Source organism: Lontra canadensis, unplaced genomic scaffold (assembly GCF_010015895.1).
Source record: "Lontra canadensis isolate GAN:19392208 unplaced genomic scaffold, GSC_riverotter_1.0 scaffold70, whole genome shotgun sequence".
In the NCBI taxonomy this organism is placed as follows: domain Eukaryota; kingdom Metazoa; phylum Chordata; class Mammalia; order Carnivora; family Mustelidae; genus Lontra; species Lontra canadensis.
In genome coordinates, this window is record NW_022631064.1 from 2235985 (window position 1) to 2263694 (window position 27710).

At 38.6% G+C, this 27710-nt stretch overlaps 1 protein-coding gene and 1 pseudogene across 3 annotated transcripts in view; one reads left to right on the plus strand and one right to left on the minus strand.

Annotated features, from left to right (window-relative positions):
• Positions 1-27710, minus strand: part of ADAMTSL1 (ADAMTS like 1) — a 904787-nt gene that overhangs the window by 258476 nt on the left and 618601 nt on the right. For all 3 annotated transcript variants that reach the window (XM_032880520.1, XM_032880523.1, XM_032880522.1), the window contains exon 5: positions 10221-10347. In XM_032880520.1, coding sequence (XP_032736411.1) covers positions 10221-10347 — 127 coding nt within the window. The remainder of the gene's footprint in view (positions 1-10220; positions 10348-27710) is intronic.
• LOC116881008 lies at positions 16643-16932 on the plus strand (annotated as a pseudogene).

Sequence of the window (27710 nt, forward strand, 5' to 3'; positions counted from 1 at the left end):
CACATTGGTTTCTTAGAAGCCCTGAACTGGGGGCACCTGGGTGGCTCAGTTGGTTGGGCGACTGCCTTTGGCTCAGGTCATGATCCTGGACTCCCAGGATCGAGTCCCACATCGGGCTCCCAGCTCACTGGGGAGTCTGCTTCTCTCACTGACCTCTCTCCTCTCATGCTCTCTCTCTTTCTCTCAAATAAAAAAAAAAAAAAAATCTTAAAAAAAAAAAAAAAAGAAACCCTGAATCCAAGAACTTCATTTCATTCTATGTAACCCAGTGTATCCCCCAAGAGTTTACCCAGGGAATTTTTATTAACACTGTTAACACAGTGTTATCTCAAAATGTAATTTAAGAAGTGGTGATCTTAATTTGACAGAAATAGGAAAAAAATTGATATTATATTCTGCATGTTGATAAAAAGCCACTTTTTAGTTGGATATGTATTAATAATTGTCTTACTGGGGAGTCTGGTTTTATCACCCATTTCTTTAGTGATTAATTCAATAGGTTCAGTTGGTGGGGCAGAAGGGTACAGCCTCTTTCATTGGACCTCACATTCCTGAGGGTGCCCTTTTCCACAAAGACACACTGCTCTATGACAAAGGGCATCTGGCCTAATCTATTCTGGCTGTGTTGACAGGACCATGATGCCAGTTGTCAGGACTATTTCTAGGTTCTTAGTCAGCAATTCTGAAAGACCTGCTTCAGAGATCAGATAACATCTTTCTCAATTAAATAGACAAACTTTCCATGAGAATCATAAATGCTGTCATTTCACAAATATCGGTTGCAAAAGTCTTTTCTCAAGAAAATTGTTGTAAAGATTCTACCTAAAATATTTCCTCAAAGAATCTACAGCTATATGTATATTCCACAGCTTTCTATTGAATATTTTTATTTGTTTTTCAATCTCATCATATGTAGACTTTTTTGTGTCACTCATTGCTGTAACACAAAAAGGTCATAATGACAATTTTTGAAGAGACAGGATTTCCTATTCTGGTATCTGAGCTTGCCTTATTGTTAGACCTGTTGATGTGTATGTTTTTAAAGAGTCTTCCCTCTGAGTCTATGAGACTGGTAATTTTTTTAAACAAAAGTGTCATCATTAATGTGGTTGGCTATGTATAAAAATAGCAGTACATACAGTCACCAATCTTGAGGAGGTTTTCATAGTATATATTTTATCTTCATGCTAACTTTATTACCTTACAATGTATCCAATGAAATAAGGTGGAGCTGAGCATTTGAGCCCTTCAACTTCTCCCCACCGAGGTTATGGATCATTACACAATGGAGGCAAAACAAGATCGATCTTCCTAAATGGTTGGGAACTTCATCCTTACAGTCACCCAGGCCAAAAACTTTGGAGCCAACCTTGACTTCATATTTATATCTAATCAGTTAGAAAATCCTATTGCCACAAGAGTCAAAATACCATATTTCACAGACTGTAAGACAAAGGATCTCTCACATTCTAATATATGTGAAATCAGAAATTAGCCCACAACCAATGGTGACTTATATTCTTTCTTGCTGAGGCAGTAATCCTGCCACAGTTGTCTTTGCCTGCACAGTTGCTAACAGTGAAGTTGTTAACATAGTTAACTAAGTTGCTAACACCAAAGCGGCCAGTATCAAACTTGCAAAATGGGTGTCAGCAGCTTGGAAGAAGATTCTAGGATAATAGGAGGACACCCTTATTGGAACTAAACAGTTGTGAGGGTCATAGGGAGATGAGGAATCAGAAGTGCTTAATAACACTGCCAAAGTCAGAGTCAAAAGCTAGTTATGCAGTTGCAAATCTGAGTTAAGAGCCCAGCATCAAGACTTCTCTTTCCTGACAAATGGATTAATAGCGCCCAGACTTAGTTTTCTGCCTGGAAACAACCAAAGGCAGAATATAAAACCATGGTTTTCAAGATGATGGACATCAGGAAAAGAAGGGCAGCAATCCGTGAGAATCAGGAAACAAGGTAGGTAAGTGTTAACACTGCCCCAGCATCCTGCTTTGAAAGATTTTCCTGGCTGCATTTCAGGAGGTAGGAAACCCAAGCCTGGAGGATTCCTTGAGCTGAGACAAAGTTGAGAATCCAAGAAGGTGAAGGTTATATAGTATAACTTTATTCTGTATGTTCAAAAACTTAAGTACATACGTACAAAAATCTTCAGGCCCAGAGAATTTTCAATGGTGAAAGCTACCAAGCATTCAAAGAAGAAATAACATCAATTTTATACATTCTTTCAAAAAAAAAAAACCAGAGAAATCACTTCCCAAATCATTGTGTGAGTCAGCATTACACTACTACCAAAAACTAGGCAAAGATGGTATAAGAAAAGGATCCTACATGTAGAGAAAGGGGAACCCTCCTACACTGTTGGTGGGAATGCAAGATGGTGCAACCACATTGGAAAACAGCATGGATGTTCCTCAAAAAGTTGAAAATAGAGCTACCCTACGACCCAGCAATCGCACTACTGGGTATTTACCCCAAAGATTCAAATGTAGTGATCTGAAGGGGCACGTGCACCCAAATATTTATAGCAGCAATGTCCACAATAGGCAAACTTATAAAAGAGCCTAGATGTCCATCAACAGATGAATAGATAAAGAAGATGTGGTATATACATACAATGGAATACTATGCAGCATCAAAACCCACAAAATCTTGCCATTTTCAATGACGTGGATGGAACTAGAGGGTATTATGATAAGCATAATAAGTCAATCAGAGAAAGACAATTACCATATGATCTCAATGATATGAGGAATTTGAGAAACAAGACAGAGGATCATAGGGCGGGAAAAATAAAACAAGATGGAACCAGAGAGGGAGATAAACCATGAGACTTAATCTCAGGAAACAAACTGAAGGTTGCTAGAGGGAAGGGAGGTTGGAGGAAAGGGATGGCTGGGGGATGGACACTGGGGAGGGTACGTGCTATGGTGAGTGCTGTGAATTGTGTAAGACTGATGAATCACAGGTCTGTACCCCTGAAACAAATAATATATTATATGTTTATTAAAAAAAGTTTTAAAAAGTATCCTACAGACAACTATCTCTCATGAACATAGATATAAAAAACCCTCAGAAAAACACCAGCCAATTAAAATCCAGTAATCTATATAAGGAATAATACGTTATGACCAAGCAGAGTTTATCCCAGGAAAGCAAGGCTGATTCTTTATTTGAAAATCAATTAACGTTAACCATCACAATAAAAGTCCAAGGAAAAAAAGCCATATGAACACAATCATTTGAAGCAGAAAAAGCATGATAAAATTCAACATTCATTCATTATAATAACTCTCAGCACATTAGGAATAAAAAAGAACTTCCTTAATGTGATAAAGGTCAGCTAACTTCATACTCAATGGTGAGAAACTGAATGCTTTCCCTCTTAAGACTAGAAACGAGATAAGGATATCCACAATTGCCTCGTCTATTCTTTTTTTTTTTTTGCCTCTTCTATTCAGTATCATATTAGACATGCTTGCCAGTGCAATGAGGTCATAAAAATAAATAAGTGGTTTACAATTTGAAAAGGAAGAAGTAAAGCCACCCTTATTTGTAAAACAAGATGATAGTTTATGTAGAAAATCCCCAAACTCTCAGAACAAATAACTGAGTAAGCAAGTTTGCAAAATATGCAGCCAACACTTAAAAATAAACTAGCAATATAGAATTGGATATTGAAATAAAAAATAAAATGTCAGTGCAATAGGGCAAGAAATAAGAGGTACAAGTTTAACAAAAGTACAAGGATATGTACTCTGAAAACCAATAAAGGCCTATGAAAGGAAAGAGAGAAGACCTAAAGAAATGGATAGCCATGAAGTGCTCATAGGTTAAGTGACTTAACATAGTAAAGATGTTGATTCCCAATGGACCAATCTATAGAATTAACAAAATTGCAAATCAAAATTTCAGCAATATTTTTTATTAATAGGACAATCAGATTGAAAAATTTATATGGAAGGGCAAAGAAATTAATATAGAATAGCCAAATGAGTTTGAGAAGAAGCGTAGAGTTGGAGGCATCAAACTATTTTAAGACTTCCCTTAAAGCTATAGTGACCAAGACAATGTTGTATTGGTGAAGGACTGACACATAGATCAGACTAGAGAGTCCAAGAAAAGACCCATGCAGAAATGGCCAATGGACTTTTGACAAAGTTTTAAAGGCAATTTAAGAGAGAAAAGGACATCTTTTCAACAAATGAGGCTGGAAGAGCTGGACATCGTTATACCTCTCCCACAAAAGAATTAACCTAGATATATCTTATAATACTGAGATACACCTTATATAAAAAGTAATTGAAAATTGGTCATTGATATAAAAGCTTAAATATGAAACTGTAACAATTTTAGAAGAAAATATAGGAGAAAATTGGTGACCTGGGATGAGGCAAGTTCTTATGTATAGTGTTAAAGGCACAGTCCTAGCAAGAAAACACTGATGACTGGTCTTCATCAAAATCAGAAGTTTTTGCTCTATGAAAGCTAATATGAAGTCAATTTTGGGGAACAAAAAGGAACCTATGGAGAGAAAATATTTTTGAATCACACATCTGACAAAGAACATGTACCCAGAATGCATTGAGAATTCTCAAAATTGAATGGTAGGAAATCAAACACATATAAAAACTGGGCAAAGGACATGAACCAACACTACCCCAAAGAAGAAATAAGCACTTCCATAGTGGGCAGTATAATTTTATTCTCTTGCTCCGCTAAAGATGACCATGTCCTAATCCCCAGAACCTATGAAAACATTATGTTAAGGAGGAATTACGATTGCTGATGAAACTAAGACTGGTAATCAGCTGAAGTTAAAAAGATTATCTTGGATGATCTGGGTGGGCCCAAGGTAATAACTAGGATTTTTTAAACTGGGAGAGGTAGAAGAGGAGACAGAGGTAGAAGAGGATCTAAAGATTTTACACTGCAGACTCCAAAGATGCCAAGGAACATAGATAACCTAACAGAAGCTAGAAAGGCCAAATCAAAGAAAATCAATTAGCCCCTAGAACTTCCAGTCCTGCTCAACACTGTGAATTCATCTAACAAGACCCATTTCAGAGTTCTAACCCTCCAGAACCATAAAATAATGTGTTGCTTTGAGACACTAAGTTTGTGGCAATTTGATACAGCAGCAATTGGAGACTAATAAAACATGAAAAGATATTCAACATCCTTAGTCATCAGGAAAATGCAAATTAAAGCAATGATGACATACGACTATGTACCAATTAGTATGGTTAAAAGAAAAAAAATTGACAATATCAAGTGATGGAAAGAATGTGGAACAAGTGAAACTCTTACACATTGCTGGTAGAAAAGCAAAATAGTAAACTACTCTCAAAAAAAAGTCTAGCAGTTTCTTAAAATGTCAAATATGTATCTACCATATGATCTAGATGTTCAACTCCCAGGAATTTACCTAAGAGGTATGAAAAGCATATGTCCATACAAAAATGTGTACATGAATGTTCATAGCAGCTTTATTTATAAGACCTCCCAAGTGAAAACAACCCAAATGCCTGTCAGCAGGTGCATGAATAAACAAACTGTGGTATGTCCATACACTGGAATTTCTATACAGCAATAAAATAAAATAAAATAAACTACTGATACATGCTACATTAATGAATCTCAAAATAATTATGGTGAATAAAAGAAGCCATTTGGACTATAGTATGTACTGTATAATTCCATTTATGTAAAATTCTAGAAAATGTAGTCAAATCCATAATGATAAAAAGATCAGTGGTTGCCAGGGGGCAGGGCTGGCAGAGCAGAAGGGAAGGATTACAAAGGGCACAACAAAACTTTTGGGATGAGGGGTAGGTTTGTTTTCACAGGTGTATGCATATGTAAAAATTCACAAATTTATGAATCCAGTCTATTGTATGTCATCTATACCTCAATACAGCTGTTTAAAAAAAAAGAGTCCAGTACCAATGTATTTTATTTCTTTTATGAATTCTTTTTAAAATTCTGTATTACAGGTACCCCCACAACATGTAGAAATTGAGCCCAAAATGATTAAAAAGATATTACAGTTTGGTATCTCAATGTGGTTTTGATTTGAATTTCCCTGATGGCTAATGATGATGAACATTATTTCATGTGTCTGTTAGCCATTTGCATGTCTTCTTTGGAGAAATGTCTGTTCATACCTTCTGACCATTTTTTGACATGATAATCTGTTTTTGGGTGTTGAGTTTCAGACGTTCTTTATAGATCTTGAGAAAAAGTTTTTTTTTTTCAGTTTGTTTACCAATTTAATAACTTATTTCAGGTCTTTTGTATGTATGAATAATCCATGCTTTAAAGAAAATCTAAATCTAAAGTAGATCTTTAAAACTATCACATAAAAACCCTAAAAGGTCAGGAAGTTTTGTGTCAGCATTTCTTAATTTCAGTGGCAACTTTTCTTTCTTCTGAAGTGGTGCATAAAATAATAGCCCATCTTTCAATCGGTGAGGTCTTCGATTCACGGAAATGCAGTACGGAATCACCTCCACCACCGCTGCCTATAGTCCAAACCATCATCGTCCCAGGGCTGGCTCACCATAACAGCCTCCGAGTCAGGAGACCAACTGACTGAGACCAACTATAGTCTATTCTCAACACAGTACATAGAGTAATCCTTCTGAAAATAAATCAAGTCATTCCTCTGCTCAAAATCTTCCCGTGACTTCTCATCTCATTCTGATTAAGAGCCAAAACCCTTACAAAGTCCTATAATATCTTTGCCATTCTTCATCCCACCTTGCAACCAATCCTGCCTTCGTCATTTCCTGTAGGCTTCTTTAAACTGACTTTAAGTCACATGAGCTTCTTTACACTTCAGGTAATATGTTGAGATTTGCGTTTACCAAGGGCCTTTGTATTTGCCTCTATGACTGGAATTCTCTTTCCTTTGACTTTTGCGTGGTGACCTTGGCTCCAGTTCAGATGCCATCTTAGCAGTCAGTGAGTCCTTGTTTTTTTACCAATCTATGTAGTATTGCAACTCCTTGTAACACTGTTGCTGGCAGCCCAGCCTTACCTCCAATTTTTCTTCCTGCTTTACTTTTTCCCCAAGACTTCTTTCACCATATGGAAACACATTTTATTTAGTTTTTTGTTTGGTCTGTTTTTTTGTCTGTCTGTCCCTGAGGAGTTTTGAGATATCCAGGTGATTTCAAAACACACAAATTTATATGAGAGTTTCACAAAGCTGGAGACATTAAATTGATAGCAAATAGACTGGCTCTAGTTCTAAGTATATTGCATATACTTGGAAAATATGTAATGGGGTGCAAGCCAGTACAATTTGCAAGAGAGTGAGCCTTTAATTTCAAAAATCAAAAGTTAATGTTAGTTAAATTTATTCTCTTTTGTTGCTGTTGGGCTGGGGAAGTTGAAAGGAAGTGACCAGAAAAGATGGAAAGATTGAACGCTATCAGTGGACAGCCTTTTCCTTTAAAAGGAGGGGGGGGGAGTGTGCTTTGATCTAGCTCTCTTTCTTGTCTGTATTTGTATTAGGCAATTACACTATCTTTTGGTACAAAGATGGTTTCTTTTTTATTTGCCAGCAAATGGCAGCCATTGGATAAGTTCCTTCTACTTTTCTTTTTCCTTCTGGCACTTCCCACCATGGTCTTTCTCCATTCTTCTGTTTTCTCTTTGTTTCCCCAAGGCTTGATAACATTAAAAAAAAAAAAGAAATCTTGGATGTAAGTTCAGAAGAAAATGAGTTCAATGTGGGGAATCTTAGTACTAGGGGTTCGTAAAGAGCATGTGGTTGGCTCACAGTGTCTTTTGGCAGAGTAGAGGGGAGAGAGCTGGCATAGGTCCACCGGGCCTTCATGGGTGGAGCACTGCTCACCTGGCCAGCACCCTGGGCCCCGCAGAGTGGTCTACTCTTCCCTGCTTGGGGGTCACCTCGCAGTCTGTAACTGTAGAGCAGAAGATTCTTCTGGGGTGGAGAAAACATAAGCGAGCCACTTTATTCAGCATGTGCTATAGATGGTGGTGAGGTGTGTGTGTATGTTGGGCTTTATTGAGATAAATCATTTTGTCACGAGGCATCATCAGCACTAAGGTAAATGAATCAATTGTACTTTGTCCTTATGGATAATCATCAGGTTGTGCATTATATAATTTACCTACTCTCTTAGAGCACTTTTTATTGAAACATCTATTTGCAGATCTGGGGATGACTTATGGCTCTTCATTTGCTTTGGTTTGTTCTTTCAGAGCTTCTCCACATTATTTCGGCAATTGAGTCCCCAGAGGTCCCTGATGACTGCCCCCCCATACCTATCCAGGTAGAGTGTTCAGGGAGAGAGCATGAGTGGGAATGGAGGGAGGGTCCCTTACCCTAAGCCCACTATACAGCAGTTATGGCACAAAAGGAAGCCATCCCCTTTATCTGTGCCTAGCAGAAATTCCTAGTTTCCTAGATAATGAACATTGATTCACTTACATGACATAAATAATTAGCAAGATTTGAGCTCTTCTAGGATTTCTTAAAGTGTTCTACAAGCATGACTTCTGAAATGTAACTCCCCCCTCCCCTCCCCAATATACCACCATGACTTCAGAGATTTACAAAAGAAAAGAATCATGCCTCTATCCTCTGGTTTTCATCTTCCAAATTCTTTAATTTGTCATCGTAGAGAAGAAGCTACCAACACATGAAAGAAAAAAAAATCTCACCTGAATGTACTATATCAATGTCTAACTTAGCTCATCTTTCATTTTCTCTGCCAGAGTCTTCCCCCCTCCCCCAGATTCACATTTTTCACTGCCGGCAGGGGTGTTAGCATGTCGAGTTCCCTAAGCTGGTACCTCCAATGTTTCTTGTGTTTAAAAGTCCCTAGTCTTCCTTGCAACCACCTCTTCTTCACTCCTAGAGCCTAGTCCTTTGGGCAACTGCCTTTTCCTGACTTCTGGGAATAGTTCTTTCGTATCCACAGCCTTTTTTTTCTTGACCTACAAGTCCACTGAAAGCCAAACACCCTGCCAAGCATCAGTTGTTTTTTTTTCCCAGCTAGTCAACAAATAGAAGAACAAAACTACATTAAGTAAAAGATACTCATTCTCAGTTCCCAAGCCAGGGGAAACATGTGCAAAGATAATCAAAGATCTATTGAAGGATTCTGGATAACGGCAAAATCTGGAGACAGCCTACCAAGCAAGGTCAAATTATCTAAAAAATGTATGTCTTTGATTACAAGAGTTACCTTATTTCTATCTTTTTTCTGATGTAGCACCTAGGGCAGTGATTGTGATGGAAGACAGTGTTTTGTAAAATGATCTGGGTCATTGTGTGACTGCATGGCTGTTTTAGGTATCACTAGACACGTGCCATCTACCCCAGCAAGACCCAGCTGGGCAGACATTTGTGGTACCTTGTTTTGATCCATCTAATTGCTTTAAAACGGCCCATCAAGGAAATAATCAGCAGGGTTGTGGGACAGTCCAAGCAATGAGGAAGTGCTTAGGCTCTGGAATCGGACTCTGGGCTTGAATCTTGGGCCTACCATTTTAGAGTTGCGTGACTGCGCAAGTCACATAATCTGTCTTGGCTTCAGTTATCTTATTCAAAACACAAGGACAAACAACGCCTGGCTAGAAGGTTGTCATCAGGATATGAGATGATGGTGTGACATTCCCAGCACATACTGTCTAGTAAGCATGACTTTACTGTGCTAGTATAGAGAGATGAAGAAGTAAGAGTCAGTAAATGGCTTCCTATAATCACTGTCCGATATTAATTCTGAAAGAACCTATGATCAGCACCAATCAGAGGTCATTTTGTAAATGAAGACAGCATGATATCATGGTGGTAGGAGTGAATTTGTTTAGATTTACTCACTCTCCCTGCTATATCCCCCTGCTATATACTACATCACGTTATGTAACAGGCAGAGGCTTGGGGGCAGTCTGTCCTCATGTTGGGCATGTCTGTGTTTGTAAATAGAGTGTATTTTGATCCACGTGTAATTCAATCCTGCTGTAGCGCAAGAAAAAGCTGTCCTCTGGGTTACCTAACTTGGTCTACCAAAACTAACGCACAAAGCAGGAACATGGTGCTTTCTACATTATGTTCAGATTTGTCTTCGTTTTGGTAGTGGACTTATTCCTAGCTTGAGGGGAGCCAGCATAAGACCAGAAGAGATTAATTAGGCCGCCAACCCCCAGACTGCCCCATCTCTGTGGTATTTTACCTTTGGTTGCGGAGAGCTGGGATTTATACTGCCCTCGGACCAGCCGGCAGGTGGACCCATCCCCGTTGCAGACTCCACAGTTATCCTCCTTGATGATGCTTCCCAGCTGGTGATCGCAGCCAACAATCTAACAGGAGAGAGAGATCTGTGATTCAAACAGCCTACTGTAGGGATCCATCGTGAGGCCCATCACCATTCAGGGACCTTCCCTTCACTTTTGAGGAAGGCTAAAACATGCTTCCCATAGAGGGGAACCAATTCAGCTGGAATTTCAATCAAGCTAAGGAAGAAGAAAAACAGAGCATAGACAAAGATGCTTTTACAGTTCAAATATATAAACAGAAAGAGGGGGGTGGAAGAGGGAGAGACAGAGGATGGGGGCATGCAGGGGAGAAGTAAGGGAGAGAGGAAGATCTTGACCTATTGATATTATTGAGCCTTAATTAAAAAATCATTCCCAGTGTAATAATTATGATTCACTAAAATTACAAAAATACAATTATGGAAGAAAAGATTTCATGGATTATTTTCACATTCCATATTGTTCCTTAGACTAGAAGCTGTGTAAGGGTAGGGGTGTGGTGTGTTAGGTCCATTCATGTACTCCGAGCAACTACTATGGTTCTTGGCAAATTGTAGCCCTCAATAGGAATTTGGTGAATGATAACAGGTGAAAGAGTTCTACCACTGAGCCACCAAGGCTGCTGAATGATAATGAAAATGGTTCCTTTTCTAGCTAGCACTTCAACTAAGAAAAGAGAAACAATCACAGAATCAGCCACCAGAAGCAAGATTACTGGATGTGTGTGCGGTGGGAGAGGAGCGTTGACGTGGAGGGTGGCAGAGATAACCAATACTGAGGCCCTCTCTGCCTGGCTATGTCCTACGAGGCACAATACAAGTATCTCATTAATTCTGAGAACGATCATGTAAGATATCTCCATTTATAGCTGAGGCCACAAATCTGGCCAAGGTCACCTTGGTAATAAGTAGCTGAGTTCTAAGCACATCTGACATAACATTTATGCTTAGTCCAAATCAGGCTTAACGAAATCACAAGCACTTATCTTGTATGTGGGCAAATTCAGCTGTACTTTTACTCTTTCCTTTCCAATGCTCAAGTTCAAAAATATTCAAAGTCAAACTGCATCAAGTTGTACTTCTATAGTTCCAGTTAGATCTAGTACCAAAAGACCTATTCCACTTCCAAATGACTTCAACAACTGTCTTCGATTAAAAAATAAAATGAGAACTGTAGTGACATTTGAAGGGGCTTCTTTCCAGAAAGTCCCCACAATTCGTTGTCTTTCAAAAATCCAGTTGTTAATATGACCTTTCTTTGAGGCTTGATTTTCTTCTTTGTACTTTTAAGTATTAATTGCAAACATATGTTTAGCCAAAGGTTTGAAAAATACCATTATTTAGCATTGTGTTATATATGTGCTTTATTTTTAAATGTGGTAATGTGTATTTTTTATACACAGGCATACAGGCATCTTTAAAAATAAATGACAAAGCAGTAATTCCTTCAATGATTGGGCATTTTTGGAAATACAAAGATGTCAAGAAAACATAATGCCCAGCCCTTAAATGGGGAGCAAAGGAGGGCTGGTTCCGTCCATAGGGGAGGTCATTGTGGTCAAACTGCAATTCACGTCAATATGTTCCCAGGCTGCAGTGAAGCCTCCTCAGAATTCACCCAGGCACCATCCATACACAGCCAACACATGCTGGCTTAAGACTTCAGTAATGTGTTTCTATGGAGCTGGAGTAAACTTATTATCAAAATTTTTATCTGTAGATGAACCCACATAGGAGCTAAGTAATTCCATATTCACTTGTATTCTGAACACAGTGTGAAATGGGAGCACAGAAGTAACTTATTTACCACCACCACCAAAAAAGTCACTTAATCATTTATTCAACAACGATCAAGATCTGCTATGGGTCAGGCACTATGTTAGGAGCAAAATCCAAAGGGTTTAAGCTCATACGGTCCTACCCTCCTGGGACTTAGAGTCTAGTAGCAGAGACACATATTATTTAAATCATCACACACAATCAATGTAAAATGATAATCATGATACAAACTATAAAACACAGATCCATGATACTCTGAGAACATAAATTATGGAGAATTTGATTTCTGGCTAGAGAGGCCAGAAAAAGCTTTCCTGAAGAAGAGTCTTTGAAGCTGAGATATCAAAGAGTTTCCAGAGTTAGCTAGACAAAAGGGACGTGTTGCTGTGAGTCGTACTGCACATTTTTGTCATGTGTAGATACCTACCAGCTAATTAGAAGGTAATCCAAAACCAAATTTGGCAAAAAACAAAAAGGAAAACAAAAAAAAACAGAAGAATGAACCATAGGGTTGCCTTAGTAGGGTCGAATCCTTTGGGAAAACAAAACAAAACATTGCAACCCTAATTTTGGCTGTATTCAAAGAACCATCGACTCAGGTATTGTTCTTTGGGGTTGGAAAGAAATGACCTTAATCTTACAAGATACTCAGCACTATAGAGGGGGATAGGCAGGGAGCATGGAAATTTACTCTCAGATGTCTCAAATATAACTATGTTTATTCCTTAAATTAAAGAAATTTCAGGTTTCTCAAAAGATTTAACTTGCTCTGGAGAATTTTTAATGGTCTCTGATGTCTCTGAAGAAGCCAAATAGGAGATTACCATGAAAATCTCTCTCTAAGCCTAAAGATTTCTTATGGCTCCTAAGCCATTTTAAGAAAAGAAAAATCCAACTTCACAGATCCAAAGTAACAATCTATTAGGAGCAGCTAAATAGAAGATGACATACTTTAAGGCTAACTTGACCAGACCACCAACTTAGAGCTCTTGATGTAAGTTTATGGACCTCAGGTTATGAACCAAGTGAGTTCTAACTGGGCTTTGTTTAACTTTGGAATTGAAAAGACAAACATCTCCCTGACACACTTTTTCTCCCTTTGTATCAATTCCTTCTTAAGGTGCCAAAATATTCTTACTCAATTATTTTTAAAACATTGGAAGACTTTATCATCAGATAAAATGTTCTTATTTTGGTCCCAGTAGAAAACTGTTTGCAGTTATATCAAGAAAATCATTATTGACGTATCTCAGTCTGTCTCAATGTGTTGGTCTGGAATAACAGAGTAATTAAAAATTAGTTAAACTGTGACTTTGAGAGCTAATATTAATAACGAAGAAAAAACAGAAATACAGAAATGGGTTTATTTGGCAGTTATAATGATAGATCTCTCTGCGCCTTTGCACGTACCACTATTTCTGCCTAACGTGCTCTTCCCCAATTCTTTATTTGGCAAACTCCTACTCATCCTTCAAATCCCAAATTAAGTGTCTGCTCCTCAACCAAGAATTTTTTAGTTTCCAGAGTGAATGGCTTTATTACTTTATGCTTCTTCAGGCATTTGTTCATGAGTCTATGTGGCAGAGATTACTGGTTGCTACCCAACATCTATCTTCCCTATTTTTTTCAAGAACAGAACTCCAGTTTTATTTGGGGTGGCAATATGTCCAGTTAAAAAGAACACATTTTTTTTTCACTGGCTTTGTGACCATTTGCAATTCATGAAATAAAAGTGGAAGGGTTCTGTGGGACTTCTGGGAAGACTACTTAAAAGAAGTCGACCTGCCCCCTACTCTTCTTCCTTCCTGTCGGCTCCAGTGCCGAAATGAAAAATGAGACAATCCTGAGAACAGAGGCCTTGCAGTAAAGAGGACAGAACAGAACAGAAAAAAAGAGCCAGGTCTTTCACCTCACTTAGACTGATTTCATCTTGTCTTTTTTTTTTGAGAGAGAGTAAATCCTTTATGTGCTTATGCTATTATTAGTTTGAGGTTTCTTTTATATACACCCAATTCAAATAGTTGTATAACTTATATTGTGTTTAATCTATTGCTATATCTGTCTCTGTATCAGCTCATGGGCTATTTGAGAGCCCATGCTTCATTAGTCTTTGTATTTCTGTTGTTTGGCACAGTGTTTAAAATTTGATGTGTGCAGCGAATGCTGGTGACTCAATGAAACACACAGCAAACATAATGGTTTGTTAATGAAGCCACTGTAGATGAGAGGTAAGCAGCCTTAGACTGCAGTCATTGATGACACACATGTAGACAAAAATGTGCATATATGTGCATACGTGTGCTTATTTGTTTCTGTGTACAAAGAGGAACAGACATATAAATGACGACTACATTTCAAACCAAAACCTCTGTCCTGATGCATGAATAAGAATTACAATAAAGGGCTAGTATTTTTAAGAGACTATTTCCCAAGTGCACCTATGCTCATTATTAGTGAAATGTCATAGAAGGCAATGTTCAGGTCACCGAGTTCCCAGACCCACCCCATTCTGGACAAAACATTAAAGTGAGATAATGACCACTCATAACTTTGACAACCACATGGAATTTCTTTGTAAGGGGTGGAAAACTAGCTGAGTATTTTGACCTAATGTATTTTATTCATATTCTGCTACTAGTTGTCAATTTGATACAGTGGTGGGACCTCCTCTGTCTCCCTAGTAGTTTTTTTTTTTGTTGTTTTTTTAAATAAAATTTTTATCTCAGGTGATATAAAAAGTGAAAAGCTCCAAGATGTTTTCCTTGTTTAAACACCATTAGTGGGTCATCAACTTTTGCCTTGCTATCTTGATTGTAGGCTTTTTGCATATATATACACATATGTATAAATACAGACAAACAGTTCTTCATCCTATTTTTGAGTAGAACATTTTTCTTCATTCTTCATTCTCCTTCAGGATTTACTAAATGGAAGGGGGGAGAACCCTCCCTAAACAAAAACTAGGATGATAATATCCAGTTATCATTAGCTTATAGATTTTAATTTAAGCATGCCATGCGGATTTTAGGCATTAGGGCTATTCTGCGTGCTGATAGAAGTCTCTCCCTTAGTCTTGTAGAGCTGATAATAAGTGAACAGGCAGAACAAAAGACTGAAATTCTCTAGACACTGAAATATGTATAATAAAATGTCTTCACTACGAGCCACCGGAAAAAGAAAGATTATTATCTGAATAATTTGGAGAATGTAAATAAACACAACCCACAAGCTGACACCATGCCCCAAACTGACGTGCTTAGATGGGTTCACTCTGGCTACATTTCAAATGGTTTCCCATAAGGACCTCAGTTTCTAGCATCAAATACTGAGCCAGTGATGGCAAGCTTTTCTTGATCCAACACCATGAGGTAAGAAACTTTTAAATTCCTTTATTTTCAGCACGGGGAAAGACAAATATGGAAAACTAAAATCTGATCACAGCTGCTCTTGTTTATAATTATTTAATTCAGATAGAACTTTTTGGGGAAGAGTAAGTGCTCTTACACATATTACAACTCATTTACTATTTAGGTTAAGAGGCAAGGTAGTGTATCCTTAACCTTAGCTTCAAAACATTTAGATATTGATTGATTTGCTTATGCTTCATCTTTTTGCAGAAATATGTATAGCATAATACATATAATACAAAACAATAAAATAAAAACAATGGGAAGATGGAGCAAAGAGAAAAATAAAAAGATGAGTTAAAGCCAGGAAGGGGAGAATTATACAGAATACATAAAGTCCTACACATTTGTTAAATGGGGGTTACATATCTGGATATGAGGAAAACATGAGCAATTGCAAGAGTTAAAGCATTTACTATATCTTTTGGAAAATGTGTAGGATAATGTGTTCCTTGTAGGAGACACTCAATAAATATTTATGTAATGAATGAATGACAAACTGGCTCAGGAGAACTGTAATTACTCAAAGTACTGAAATCCTAGATATACATCTGCTGTGAGTTTTCTGAAAGACAACGCCATGTAACAGTGTCCCAGTAACAACTCAGCAAATAAATACAAGACCTTTCAAAGAACTGACTCTTCAGTAATCTTTAATGAACCCTAATAGTCAGGGAACATTTGATAAAAGCAAATTTTAAGGAGTCAAAACAAATCATCCAGGTACACAGTATTGTGATGGTCAGATTTAATCTACAAATAGACTTTATAACACTTAGGGCTGGTTGGCAAAAATATGGCATATGTGCAGCTATTTTCCCTGCCAGAACCCATGACAGACATTGCTAATCAACTGTAGCACTCTTTGCCATTGAGATTTTATGTGGCTCCACATCTTCTATGGCACTGTACTCAAGAGGCCAAACTCAATAGACGATGGCTGTTATTGGAGGAGACTACACCAATTTACTATTCCAGAGTCTGGGAAATGAGCTGGCTGACCACCTTTTAGATGATTCACCACAAGTATCTCTCTTAAAAATAGCATCCTTGAGCAGTGTGTGAAGAAGAGGCGAGAATGACCCCTGGACTGACAAAGCCCACATGCAGCTGCATCCTCACATCCAGGGCCTCTGTCCCACTACCATGGCCACCATGCCCAAGAGAAAGTCTCAAGAGGATGCCAGAGGAGACAAAGTCAAGGTGAGGGATGAGCCAAGGACAAGATCTGCAAGGTTACCTGCTGAACCTGCTCCTTCAAGCCTAAAAAGGCCCCTGCAAAGAAGGAAGAGAAGGTACCTAAAGGGAAAAAGGGGAAAGCTGATGTTGGAAAGGATGGGAATAATTATGCAGAAAATGGAGATGCCAAGAATGAATCAGGCACAGAAGCTGACGGGGCTGGCGATGCCACATAAAGTGTGTGCGTTTTTTATAACTGTGTACTTCTGGTGACTGTGCAGTTTGATATGTGATTTTTTTTAAAATTTATTTACAGACAGAGATCATAAGTAGTCAGACAGGCAGGCAGAGAGAGAGAGAGAGAGGAAGCAGGCTCCCTGCAGAGCAGAGAGCCCGATGCGGGACTCGATCCCAGGACCCTGAGATCATGACCTGAGCCGAAGGCAGAGGCTTAACCCACTGAGCCACCCAGGCGCCCCTGATATGTGATTTTTTTTATCAAGTTTTGTAAAAATGCAGAATTCTGTTTTACTTTTCTTTTCTTTCTTTCCTTTTTTTTTTTTTTTTTTTTAAGCTATGTTGTTAGCACCAGAACACTTCAGTGTTGTTTTTGGGAAAGGGCATATGTCACTAACAGAATATTCTGGAAGCTAGATTGACATGGGGGAAATACCTTTCTAGTTTTCAGAAACTTCCCCTTGGTTTCCAGGAAGAGGGATTCCTTGAGGTTGACAAACATGAGGCACCTTGGCACAGACGTCTTGTGGTGTGAGAAAACGAAAATTCATTTTTATGTCTTCTTCTCCCTCTGCCTTTACCATAGCCTTGACCCTCTTAAGCCCAGAAACCTATTGGAAACTGACCCCAAGAAATGGTTCCTACTATGTCAGGCAATCTGAACTTCACAGTGTCACCATTGAGATAGCATCCTTCAAAAGAATTTCTTTTTCATCTTAATTATTCAGGTTAATATTTCTGCCATTTTCACTTCATTTCCTGAAAGTCAGGGTCATCTTATGAAAAGTTCTAAAACAATATGCTACATGTGAAATGTCAACGCTCTCATGGTTCACCTCCCCTTCCAATTTCCTTCAACTCCCTTCTCCTCTCCATCTCCCCATGTCCTCCATGTTATTTGTTATGCTCCACAAATAAGTGAAACCATATGATAATTGACTCTCTCTGCTTTACTTATTTCACTGAGCATAATCTCTTCTAGTCCCATCCATGTTGCTACAAAAGTTGGGTATTCATCCTTTCTGATGGAGGCATAATACTCCATAGTGTATATGGACCACATCTTCCTTATCCATTCATCTGTTGAAGGGCATCTTGGTTCTTTCCACAGTTTGGCGACCGTGGCCATTGTTGCTATAAACATTGGGGTACAGATGGCCCTTCTCTTCACTACATCTGTATCTTTGGGGTAAATACCCAGTAGTGCAATTGCAGGGTCATAGGGAAGCTCTATTTTTAATTTCTTGAGGAATCTCCACACTGCTCTCCAAAGTGGCTGCACCAACTTGCATTCCCACCAACAGTGTAAGAGGACTCTGAAAAACAACCTGAGGGTTTTGAAGGGGCTGGGGGTGGGAGGTTGGGGGAGCCAGGTGTTGGGTATTAAGAAGGGCAGGTATTGCATGGAGCACTGGGTGTGGTGCAAAAACAATGAATACTGTTATGCTGAAAAGAAATTAAAAAAAAATTATTCTACTATGAAATTAGAACCAGGGAAACATTTCTTCATAATTCTTTGATTCTTTGGGAAATTAGGAAGAGGACTGATTGTTGATGGAAAATGAAAAAGAAGAAAAGAAACAACCTCTTCATGTTATCCCACTAAAATTCTTTGGTTCTGTTAGAACAAAGGAGAAATGACTTCCTCTTCTGAGGAGCTATGAGAATAATTAAATTATGAAAAAGTGAAAAAAAAAAAAGAAATGTCAACCCTCACTTTAACCTTCCCTACTCAGAGCTTCCAATGAAGACTTCATTGGATTTTATAGTGGCTTTCTGACTCTGGTAGTCCACTGAAGAAGGGAGCGTGAAAGTTGTTGTATACTGTTAATGATTGTCTATGTCCTGCCTGAAATACCATGATTGTTTATGAAAAGTATCTTTAGTAAAGCTGGACACTGGCTTGAAAAAAAAAAGTTAATATTCTCTTAAGATTTGAATGATTTCAAGTACAAATTATAACACTGAGATTCAAACAAAATAAATAACTTTCCCCAAGGTAACTAACAAAACCAAAATTCCAACTTGGGTTTCCTGACTACAGGTTATAGTAGGATCTATGAACCCTGAAAAGACACAGTATATGATAGTTATTGTGGCAATGGTGAATGGTGAAAACAAGGTTGATTATTCTTATCAAGATTATGGCTACCAGAGCAGGATTTCTGCCCAGGGATGAATGGGTGGCTTCGTCTGAGCTATGCGACTTGGAAACACATAGAGGAAGTAAGTGGGAAGGTAAACCCCCATCTGTACTGGTGCTTTATACCTCTCGAATATGAGAAAACAAAATCCCTGGCCACTCACAAAGGTGCTAATAGTGGTCCATGATCTATGTTTAGTATTTTCAAAGCCTAATGGAAATATATTTACCTGCCATAAAACCACATAAGGTCCCCCCAAGCCCCAACCATCTCATTATACAAATAAACTGAATCCTGATCTTTATTGCATTTGTATTTTACTTGTACTCAGGTCTTTAAGTCATAAAATGGGAAAACAAATTATTACTTCATACATGCAGTGTTTTGAGTAGATGGAAACTTCCAAAACACAAGGCCCATAGGAAAAAAATAATAAAGAACACCTTTGTGTTACAAAGTTAGGAACCACTGGTTTAGTCCTTTGTTTGTTGTTCAAATACCCTTGGGAGGAGTAACACATGAATTTGTTGATTATACTTAAATTAAACTAAACCAACGGAGCATAAGGCACTATGCTGGTTCTTATGGTGCTGTAGGGAATACACATAAGTAGTAGGCATGGTCCCAATCTAGAGCGAATGGGTTTAATCAGATAATTCCCTCAAAATAGGTGAGAACAGAAAAGGAGTAAGATCTCTAAGACTGAAGGTCAGAGAGGTATGGACGTAGAGAAAGAAGGGAAAGCCACCTAGAGAACAGAGAATAAACTAATGTTTGCCAAACACTTGCTATATATATCTTCTCACTTATTTCTTTTTTTATTGAGATATAATTGATATATTTTTTTATTGAGATATAATTGATATATAACATTAGTTTCAGGTACAAGATGTAATGATTCAATATTTACATATATTGCTAATGGTCATCACAATAAATCTAGTTAACATCATTTAATTCTCCTAATATCCCTGACATTATCCTCATAATATCTCTCATTAAATGTCTATTTTGCAAAATAGACAATTTTTTTTTTTTTTTACAAAAATAAAACTGAGACTCAGAGAGGTTCAACAACTTGTCTAAGATCACACTTTTGGGACAGCGTTGAAACCCAAGATGAATAGGACTATGTCATCAAGGAGTGATTCCTCTATTCCGTGATGTATTGTGTTCCTGTTGGGGGTTAGAAGGGCAATGAAGAGACTGGAAGAACGGGATGAACATGTCTCTGTCAGTGACAGCTTGCTGCCAAAAGCAGTATCAGCCTATAGCTCTAAGTACTGAGACTGAACTTCAAGAAAAAAGTGGGATCTTTGCATTTGGTAGCTTTGAAAATATATTTTCAATGGGCACGATTTCTTTTTTGAGGGAGCGATTGAATTGGTTTAAAAACATTAGTTGCTTTTTTTCAACAGCCACACAAATGCCACAGGGAAATACTGGCAAATACCCACAGGTTATTAGGCAAAATGGATGAGGTGTAGTTCTTCTATGCTCTAATACACCACAATGTGAAAAAAAAAATATGTGAAGGCATTAATTCCCTTTTTTCCAAGCAAAGATTTTCCAAAGGGATTCGTCGCAATATGTGACAGTCTCTCCTCTGGGTTTACCAATCACTGGTAGGACGACCCAATTTCCTCTTGGATTCACCTCTTGGATTCATTGTAAGAGTCCATACAATGCCCCACAAGCTCCTCTATCCCATCTGAGTTACCTCTGTGACTTCATCTCCCTCTGGCTCACTCTCCTTGCTATTCTCCAAACATAGCAAGTGCTTTCTTATCTTAGGATAGCACTGGTTTTTGCCTCTGACTGGAACATTCTTCTGTAGACACCTCCAAAGCCTCTTTTAACCCTTTGTGGGAAACTTTCATCTTCTCAGTAAGCCCTACTTTGACCAGACCATTTAAAGCAGCATCCCAGACCCAAGTTCTACACTATTTTATTTATTTTTTTAAATTCTATGGCACTCTTTTTCTAACATAATTTGCATATTAAGTTTATTGTTTATTTTCTATTTCCTACTGGAATATAACACCACAAGGCCCTAGTGTTCCATAATATAACAAAGAATTAATAAAAATTCGTTGAATGAATGAATGAATTCTGTATATACACAAGGCCACAGGGGAGAGGGATATATTATGGTTTCAAAGAATTTTCCTCCTTATCCCACCCTAGAACATAACAACAGCTTCCACCCCTTAAGCTCTCTGCCACTAGTTACAAAGACCAAAAAAGAGCTGTCAAAAAGAAAAACATCTCTATGGATGCACCATTTTATAGCACTATAATCTCCACTTCAATTTCTACTTACTACTTTGCCTGCTATGTCTTTAGTCCTTCATCCACTACTCCAAAATTGCCTTGGGGTAAAAATGTTTATTATTTTTTTTAAAGATTTTATTTATTTATTTGACAGACAGAGATCACAAGTAAGCAGAGAGGCAGGCAGAGAGAGAGGGGGAAGCAGGCTCCCTGCTGTACAGAGAACCCGATGTGGGGCTCAATCCCAGGACACTGAGATTTTGACCTGAGCTGAAGGCAGAGGCTTTAACCCACCCAGGCACCCCTAAATGTGTATTATGTTTGAGACAGTCTCCCCTCTTATCTCTTCTCCACTAGGCACAGTGCTCCAGGCTCCACACTCCAGCTCTGACACCAAATCTGATCTGGAAGCTCACTTTGAACTCGGTCTCCTGAGCCCCTGACTTTTTGGCTCTTCCTAAGAGACTTTGGCTTGGACAGTCCGAGGTCTGACTCTTTCCATTACTCCTCGTGGGCTCCAGCCTTTGGCGGTCATTTGGCTGGATCAGAACCATCATCCTTCTCCACCTCCAACCTACCCATCCCCACCCTCCACAAAGGGTAGGGACTTCAACCATCTCTGTGGTTAAAATCTAAAGGAGAACTCACCACAATAAGATATGACCCGGTGCTGTTTTTTAAGGGTCCTATTTCTATTTTTCTTTACTATTTGAGCTAGAAGTATTCTCCTGTGCTCCTTACTGCCTTGCTTATCCTTATCCGTATTACCTGCGGTTCTTAAGATGTTGGGCAATCACCGCTGGTTTTGTGATGTTTATCATTTCACATTATTAAGTAAATGGAAGATGAAACAGATGTCCAGATTAGAGGTTTGAGACCGCTAATAGAATAGTGAATTTATTAGATTGCAAATATTTTTAAGAGTTTCCAGCACTGCCTTTCTTGAGATCAAGAATTTAATTGCTTAATGGCTGGATAAACATACTCTGAAAGTGAAAAAGAGAACGGCTAAGTCTTATTTCCAACATTTATTAAATTTTTTAGGTGCTCCCAATCTCATTTATGTTGCTCCTTTCTTGTTTATTTCAGGGTCTGGGCCAAATTGTTTTGTGTAAATTTATTCCTAAAAACATCTGGGTTTTTTGTTTGTTTGTTTTGTTTTTGTTTTGTTTTTGTTTTTGTTTTGTTTTGTTTTGCATATCGTTTTCAGTTAAACTTGTCTGTCTAGTAGGCTTCAGCAGAAAATTCTAAGAATTATCTTAGCATAGACATTTGTGCATACAGACATTAGAATTCATTCTCGGCACACGGTCAGTGGACTTTTCTTTAACAGGCTGTCTTCTTCCCTCCCTGCTTCCAAAATTAGGGTGTCTGGAGAATGTGAAACAAAATTATACAAAGGCATGACCTCCAGCCTTGCTTCTGTCTTTTAGACTGTGAAGTACCCAAGAGGGAAAGTGTTGAATTTGGCCTCGCTTCACATGGCATTAACTGTAATTCTTTATGAATTGTGGTGACATCATGGTATACTTTGACATCACTGCTCAGACTCCCTTCTGCTGCTGGGCATACAATACATAGTTTTTGTTCAAACACAAGAGTCCTTTGTTGAGAAGAAAAGATAGCAGCTGGTCTTCTGCTCTGGTACAAATGTGGATCTTACTGGAATGTGTCTGTTCAGTAAGTCACCACAAAGTAACCATTCTGCTATGATGGTCAGAACTCACTCATACACATGTCTCTGGGAAATTCTGGGAAATTTTACATCTAAAGAGTTCCAAATTTCAGATGTAGCCATAATTCAGCAAAATTCTGTGTACAATAAAGCTCTCATTTACATGTTTGGATTTGTTACCTGAAGTCAATATTCTCAAAGCAGTAGTGCGCTGCTTGTATGTGTGCATTAAGAACAGAAACGAAGAGAAAGGAAAAGTAAAGAGAGAGTTATCTTTCTCCCCAAATAGTTCTGCTCCACTGTAACTTTCTAAGCATCTCCTATCCCCAGCCAGAAGGGCCTCCACCATTCCTTGGCTCTCAAATAAATTCCTGGTTACTTCCCAAAATACATTACATTATACTAATTTGATGCTTCTGGATGGTGCTATTAGTATTCTGATTCAAAGTCAGTCAAAAATGTCCTCAAGTGATATATTTATTTCCTTTTCTTTTCCTGGGTTCTCCATTGCCATTTCTGTCCTTGAGCAGGGCCTGATAAATTGATCAGAACGGAATTTACATAAAAATATCATCTGTTAGCTACCTCTAAATTTCTGTCCCATATGGCTGTAATGCTAGCACAAGGCAGAAAATTTTCAGATCAGCTTGAGAAACTAAAGGTTGTGAATCTGAGATTACTCCCAGAGGAACAAGTCATACCCCAAAATATTTGGATGGGATAGTAAACTTCTTTTACTGAAAAAAAGAAAAAAATGAGTGTTTTACTCTCTCATAGAAAAAAGAAAGCCATGACATGATCCTCAGTTCTGCATGAGGCTTACAGTTGTTAAAAGTATTTGTTCCTCCTCAAGAAATTTTATACTAAAGACCAAGATCATAGTGTCCCATCTCAGCCTTTTATCTCTGGCCATTTCCTACCTTGGAAAATCATTACTTATACCAAGAATCTACATGTTGTGTAGTCCTAAGCCACGGGAGAGGCAGCATGACATCAGAGGGGGAACAAATGACTCAACCTGGATGTGATGATTTATTGCCTTTGCCTGACTATGTCACACCCCCTCGGTATGAGATTCAGTTCTCTCATGACTTCCAAGAGGATAATCAGATTGACTTGATATACCTGTTGTAAAGATTTCATGTGATAACTTACAAAGAAAGATCTACTACAGGGCCTACCACATAACTACCCAGGAATTTCTGGGATAATTCTATTTTCAAATTTTCCATTTTATAGTCCCCATAGTTATTGGGCCACATGTGTTATTTCCTTGGTAGGGGACATGTGGTCAGTGAGCAAATGGGAAGTATTTGCTCCTATATGTGAAAATGTGTTGTAAATGGTGCCTTGCTGATCTGGGCACCTGGAGCCTGGTTGTACAGAGTCAAATTTGTAAAAGCTCTGGTCCATTTCAGTTTCTCTGGATTTGACAACAGCAAATATAAAGTAAGATCAGGACCCCAATCCCATGGAAGAAATAAGACTCTCCTATAGAAGGTAGACCAGATGGAGCTTCACTGAAATTTTTTTAATTTTTATTTTTTTAACTTCCCTCTACTTTGTGAAAGTAGCCAATGAAGTAGCAGTGAGTTTGGGAATCAGAACTGGGATTTCTTAAGGATTCTGTTAGAAATGGAAACAGCACCTCTGGAATTATTCTGGAGTAGCAAGTCATGTCCTCTGCAGCCCACTCAAATGAGAGGAGAATGCTTAGGATTCTTAAAATATCCTTAGCTCTCCACTTCGAGACCACTAATCTGGTTAACTTGGGGCCTCTCTCAAATACGGATAAGAGAGAACAATCGCTAAATGTCTTTGTCAACACAAAAGAGACTTCTCAAGTTCAGTCTTCTAAAACCTGAAGTCTGGGGGAAAATACATTTTCAGGGGCTAGAGCAAGAGTCTGGGGTCCTGTTTGCTCCTTGGGAGCCCGCACCCATATGAATGTGTTAATATGACAGCCGAATATAATGAAAGAAAGTGAGTACTCAGCACATTCAAATGGTATAAGAAATATTCAGTATCTATTTATTTTAATGGGGAACAAACCTTGAATATGAATGTGTAAGCCAAAACAAATAATTTTTTTTAAAGGAAAAGTAGCCTGCTTGAAACTGGGAATTTGAAGTGTTTCTTAATCAGAATTAGCCATATAAACCAATAAAATAGCAGTCATAAAGTCCTAAGAGAAGCATGGACTTGCTGATTTTTAATGGGCCCCAGATTTCCTGAGTCTAATGGAAGGTTAGCTGCTGGATGTGGTGACTGGATTGGGTGGGAAGAAGACTGATGGTTACGCCCTTGGCTACCCTTTCAAACTCTATCTAGGCTTGTGAGTTCATGAAAACCAGTTGCATTTTGCTGAGTCATTACAGTTTTGGATATGGCAAAAATAAACTGTCCCTTCTTTCATTTTAGACAAAAACAAATTCACTCAAAGTTTCTGAGATAAAAAGAAAAGACAGTATACATTTTTCCCATTGAGAAAGATTAAGAAAATTCCACTGGCCACCCACTCGCATTCATAAAAATGAACTCTTCTTCTTTCTTATAATAGTCCTAGTTTAAAATCAGCTGAAACTATAAATTTCAAATCTGACAGAATTCAACACTTAGCATATGTCTAATTTGAGAAACTTAAATTCACACTTAAGTTTAGAAATATTTTAAAATACAAATTTTTTGAGTTATAATTGGTTTTTGGTCAGTTTTTTAAAATCACCTAAAAAAAGAGCACAGAAAGCAAAGCTTATCTATGTGCTTTCTTCTAACTTCTCTAAGGATACCCAATTACCTGGTTCAGGGCCTTCTTATTTCTTCCCTGTCCCCCATGGGTAAAGAGGAACGGAACTTTTCATGGCTCATGCAACAATCATAATTTGGCCATATTAAACCAAGTAACATTTCATCTGCTTGTATTATGTGTAAGTCATATAAATTTTGGATAATTGGTTTATATTTCAAAAAATATGCTAGGTGTCCTTATCAATACATCTGTATGAACCTAAAATGGAAAAGTCACCAAATTCTGCAAGGCTGGATCTACCAAATAACCACTATTTGCTAGAAAAACACTATTTAACCACTGATTTTAAGGTTTTTGAGTGCTGTCATGTCAAATGGATCCTTTGCATGGTTTTGACCTCATGCCATTTTCTACATTAAAATTCCACTTTTATTAAACGATTTTTCTGTAGGCGCAGGCAAGTTACAAGGAATCATTCACTGGGATATTTATCCCAGAGTAGACGCATACATTTGTTAGTACCGGCATGATAATTTTTATGAGTATGGTGCTGCCCAGAACATGTGGGCACTGATTTGTAAGTTCGATTTTTAAATTCCTTCTAATGAACGTGTCAAGACCAAGGACACATGAATTTCCTTTGTTGCTTGTCTCAGCAAGTGGTCTTCCCAGCTGAGGTCTGTGAAGCCTCCTGTTTTGTGGCTAGTGAATGGCAGTTGCATCTGAGTTGACAGGAAGGTAGAAAATAAACACTGTCAGCCACGATTATTCTTGAAGAGTGGGAAATTATACTAAGAAACTGTAGACTGTGCCAAAGGATACTTCTCACTTATCAAATCTGATGTCAAGAAGAGACAACAATAAATAACTAGTGAAGAGGGAAAGAATCACGATTCCCAGGAAGCATCTACTGTGGGCCAGGTTCTGTCAGGTGTTTTGGTGAGCTAACGAAGCCTGACAGAAACTGACTGCATAGGTGACAAACCTGGGCAACTGCCTTAGTCCTTCCCTTCTTTTTCCTGTCTAGAAAATGGCAGACTTGGCGTTCCAACCTCTTTCTAATACATCATTCCTTTTACACTGGGCCACCTACTACACCAGGGGACTTTTAACTCGACAGTGTGTATATTCAGAGGAGCAGGGAAGCACCACATGTCTGGAGCAGCTTCTTCTATGAGGACACACTGTTTTAAGACACAGTTGTAGTCTGTACCACTCGGCTTCAAAACCTAGCCTACCACGCGTCCATGTGCACTCAGTTTGTTTCTTAGCCCTGGCTTAGGGCATTCAAAAAGGGAAGATGCTTCCGAAGGACAGTCTCTAGGGAGACAAAAACTTCCACATATGATTCCAAGACCTTTTCTACTAGTATGAAAATAAGCCCCTCTGTAAATTTATTTTCAACGCTTGCCTGTAGCTTGGCTTTGGCACTGAGTCGGCCATTACCTTAAACAGAGGGAAAAACATCTCCAGTAGCAGCTGGCAAGACAAAGGGGAAGTGGGGGGGTGAGGGAGGAGGGAGAGAATGGAAAGAAACTGAACGCAGTCCAAACGCAGCTCACATCTGGGCGGCTTAACCCAACAGAGACCTCCCAAGCCCTGCCAATGGCCAGTGAGTATGACCGGCAGGTGAACTTTGGAATTGTACCATGCAGTGTCAGGAAGAAGAAAACCCCGGTGGAGACACTGCCCGTTCTGTAGCACGCTGCCGTGAACACCCTGTTCACACACAGGGTACCTGTCTCTGCTTCCCCCACTGGCCTGGGGTCAGAGGCCAATGCGTGAGGCAAGAATGACGCGGTCCAATATCAAAGCACTTTTACACACAGCCCTGACCCTCTCTGTCAGAGGCAAAATAAAAACATTTGGAAAGCAGGTGAACAGAGTGTTTTCATATTAGCTTTTATTTGAGAGCCTCACAGAATTCCGGAAAGTGGGAGCGTGGGCAGCTTTAGCTCCGGAAAT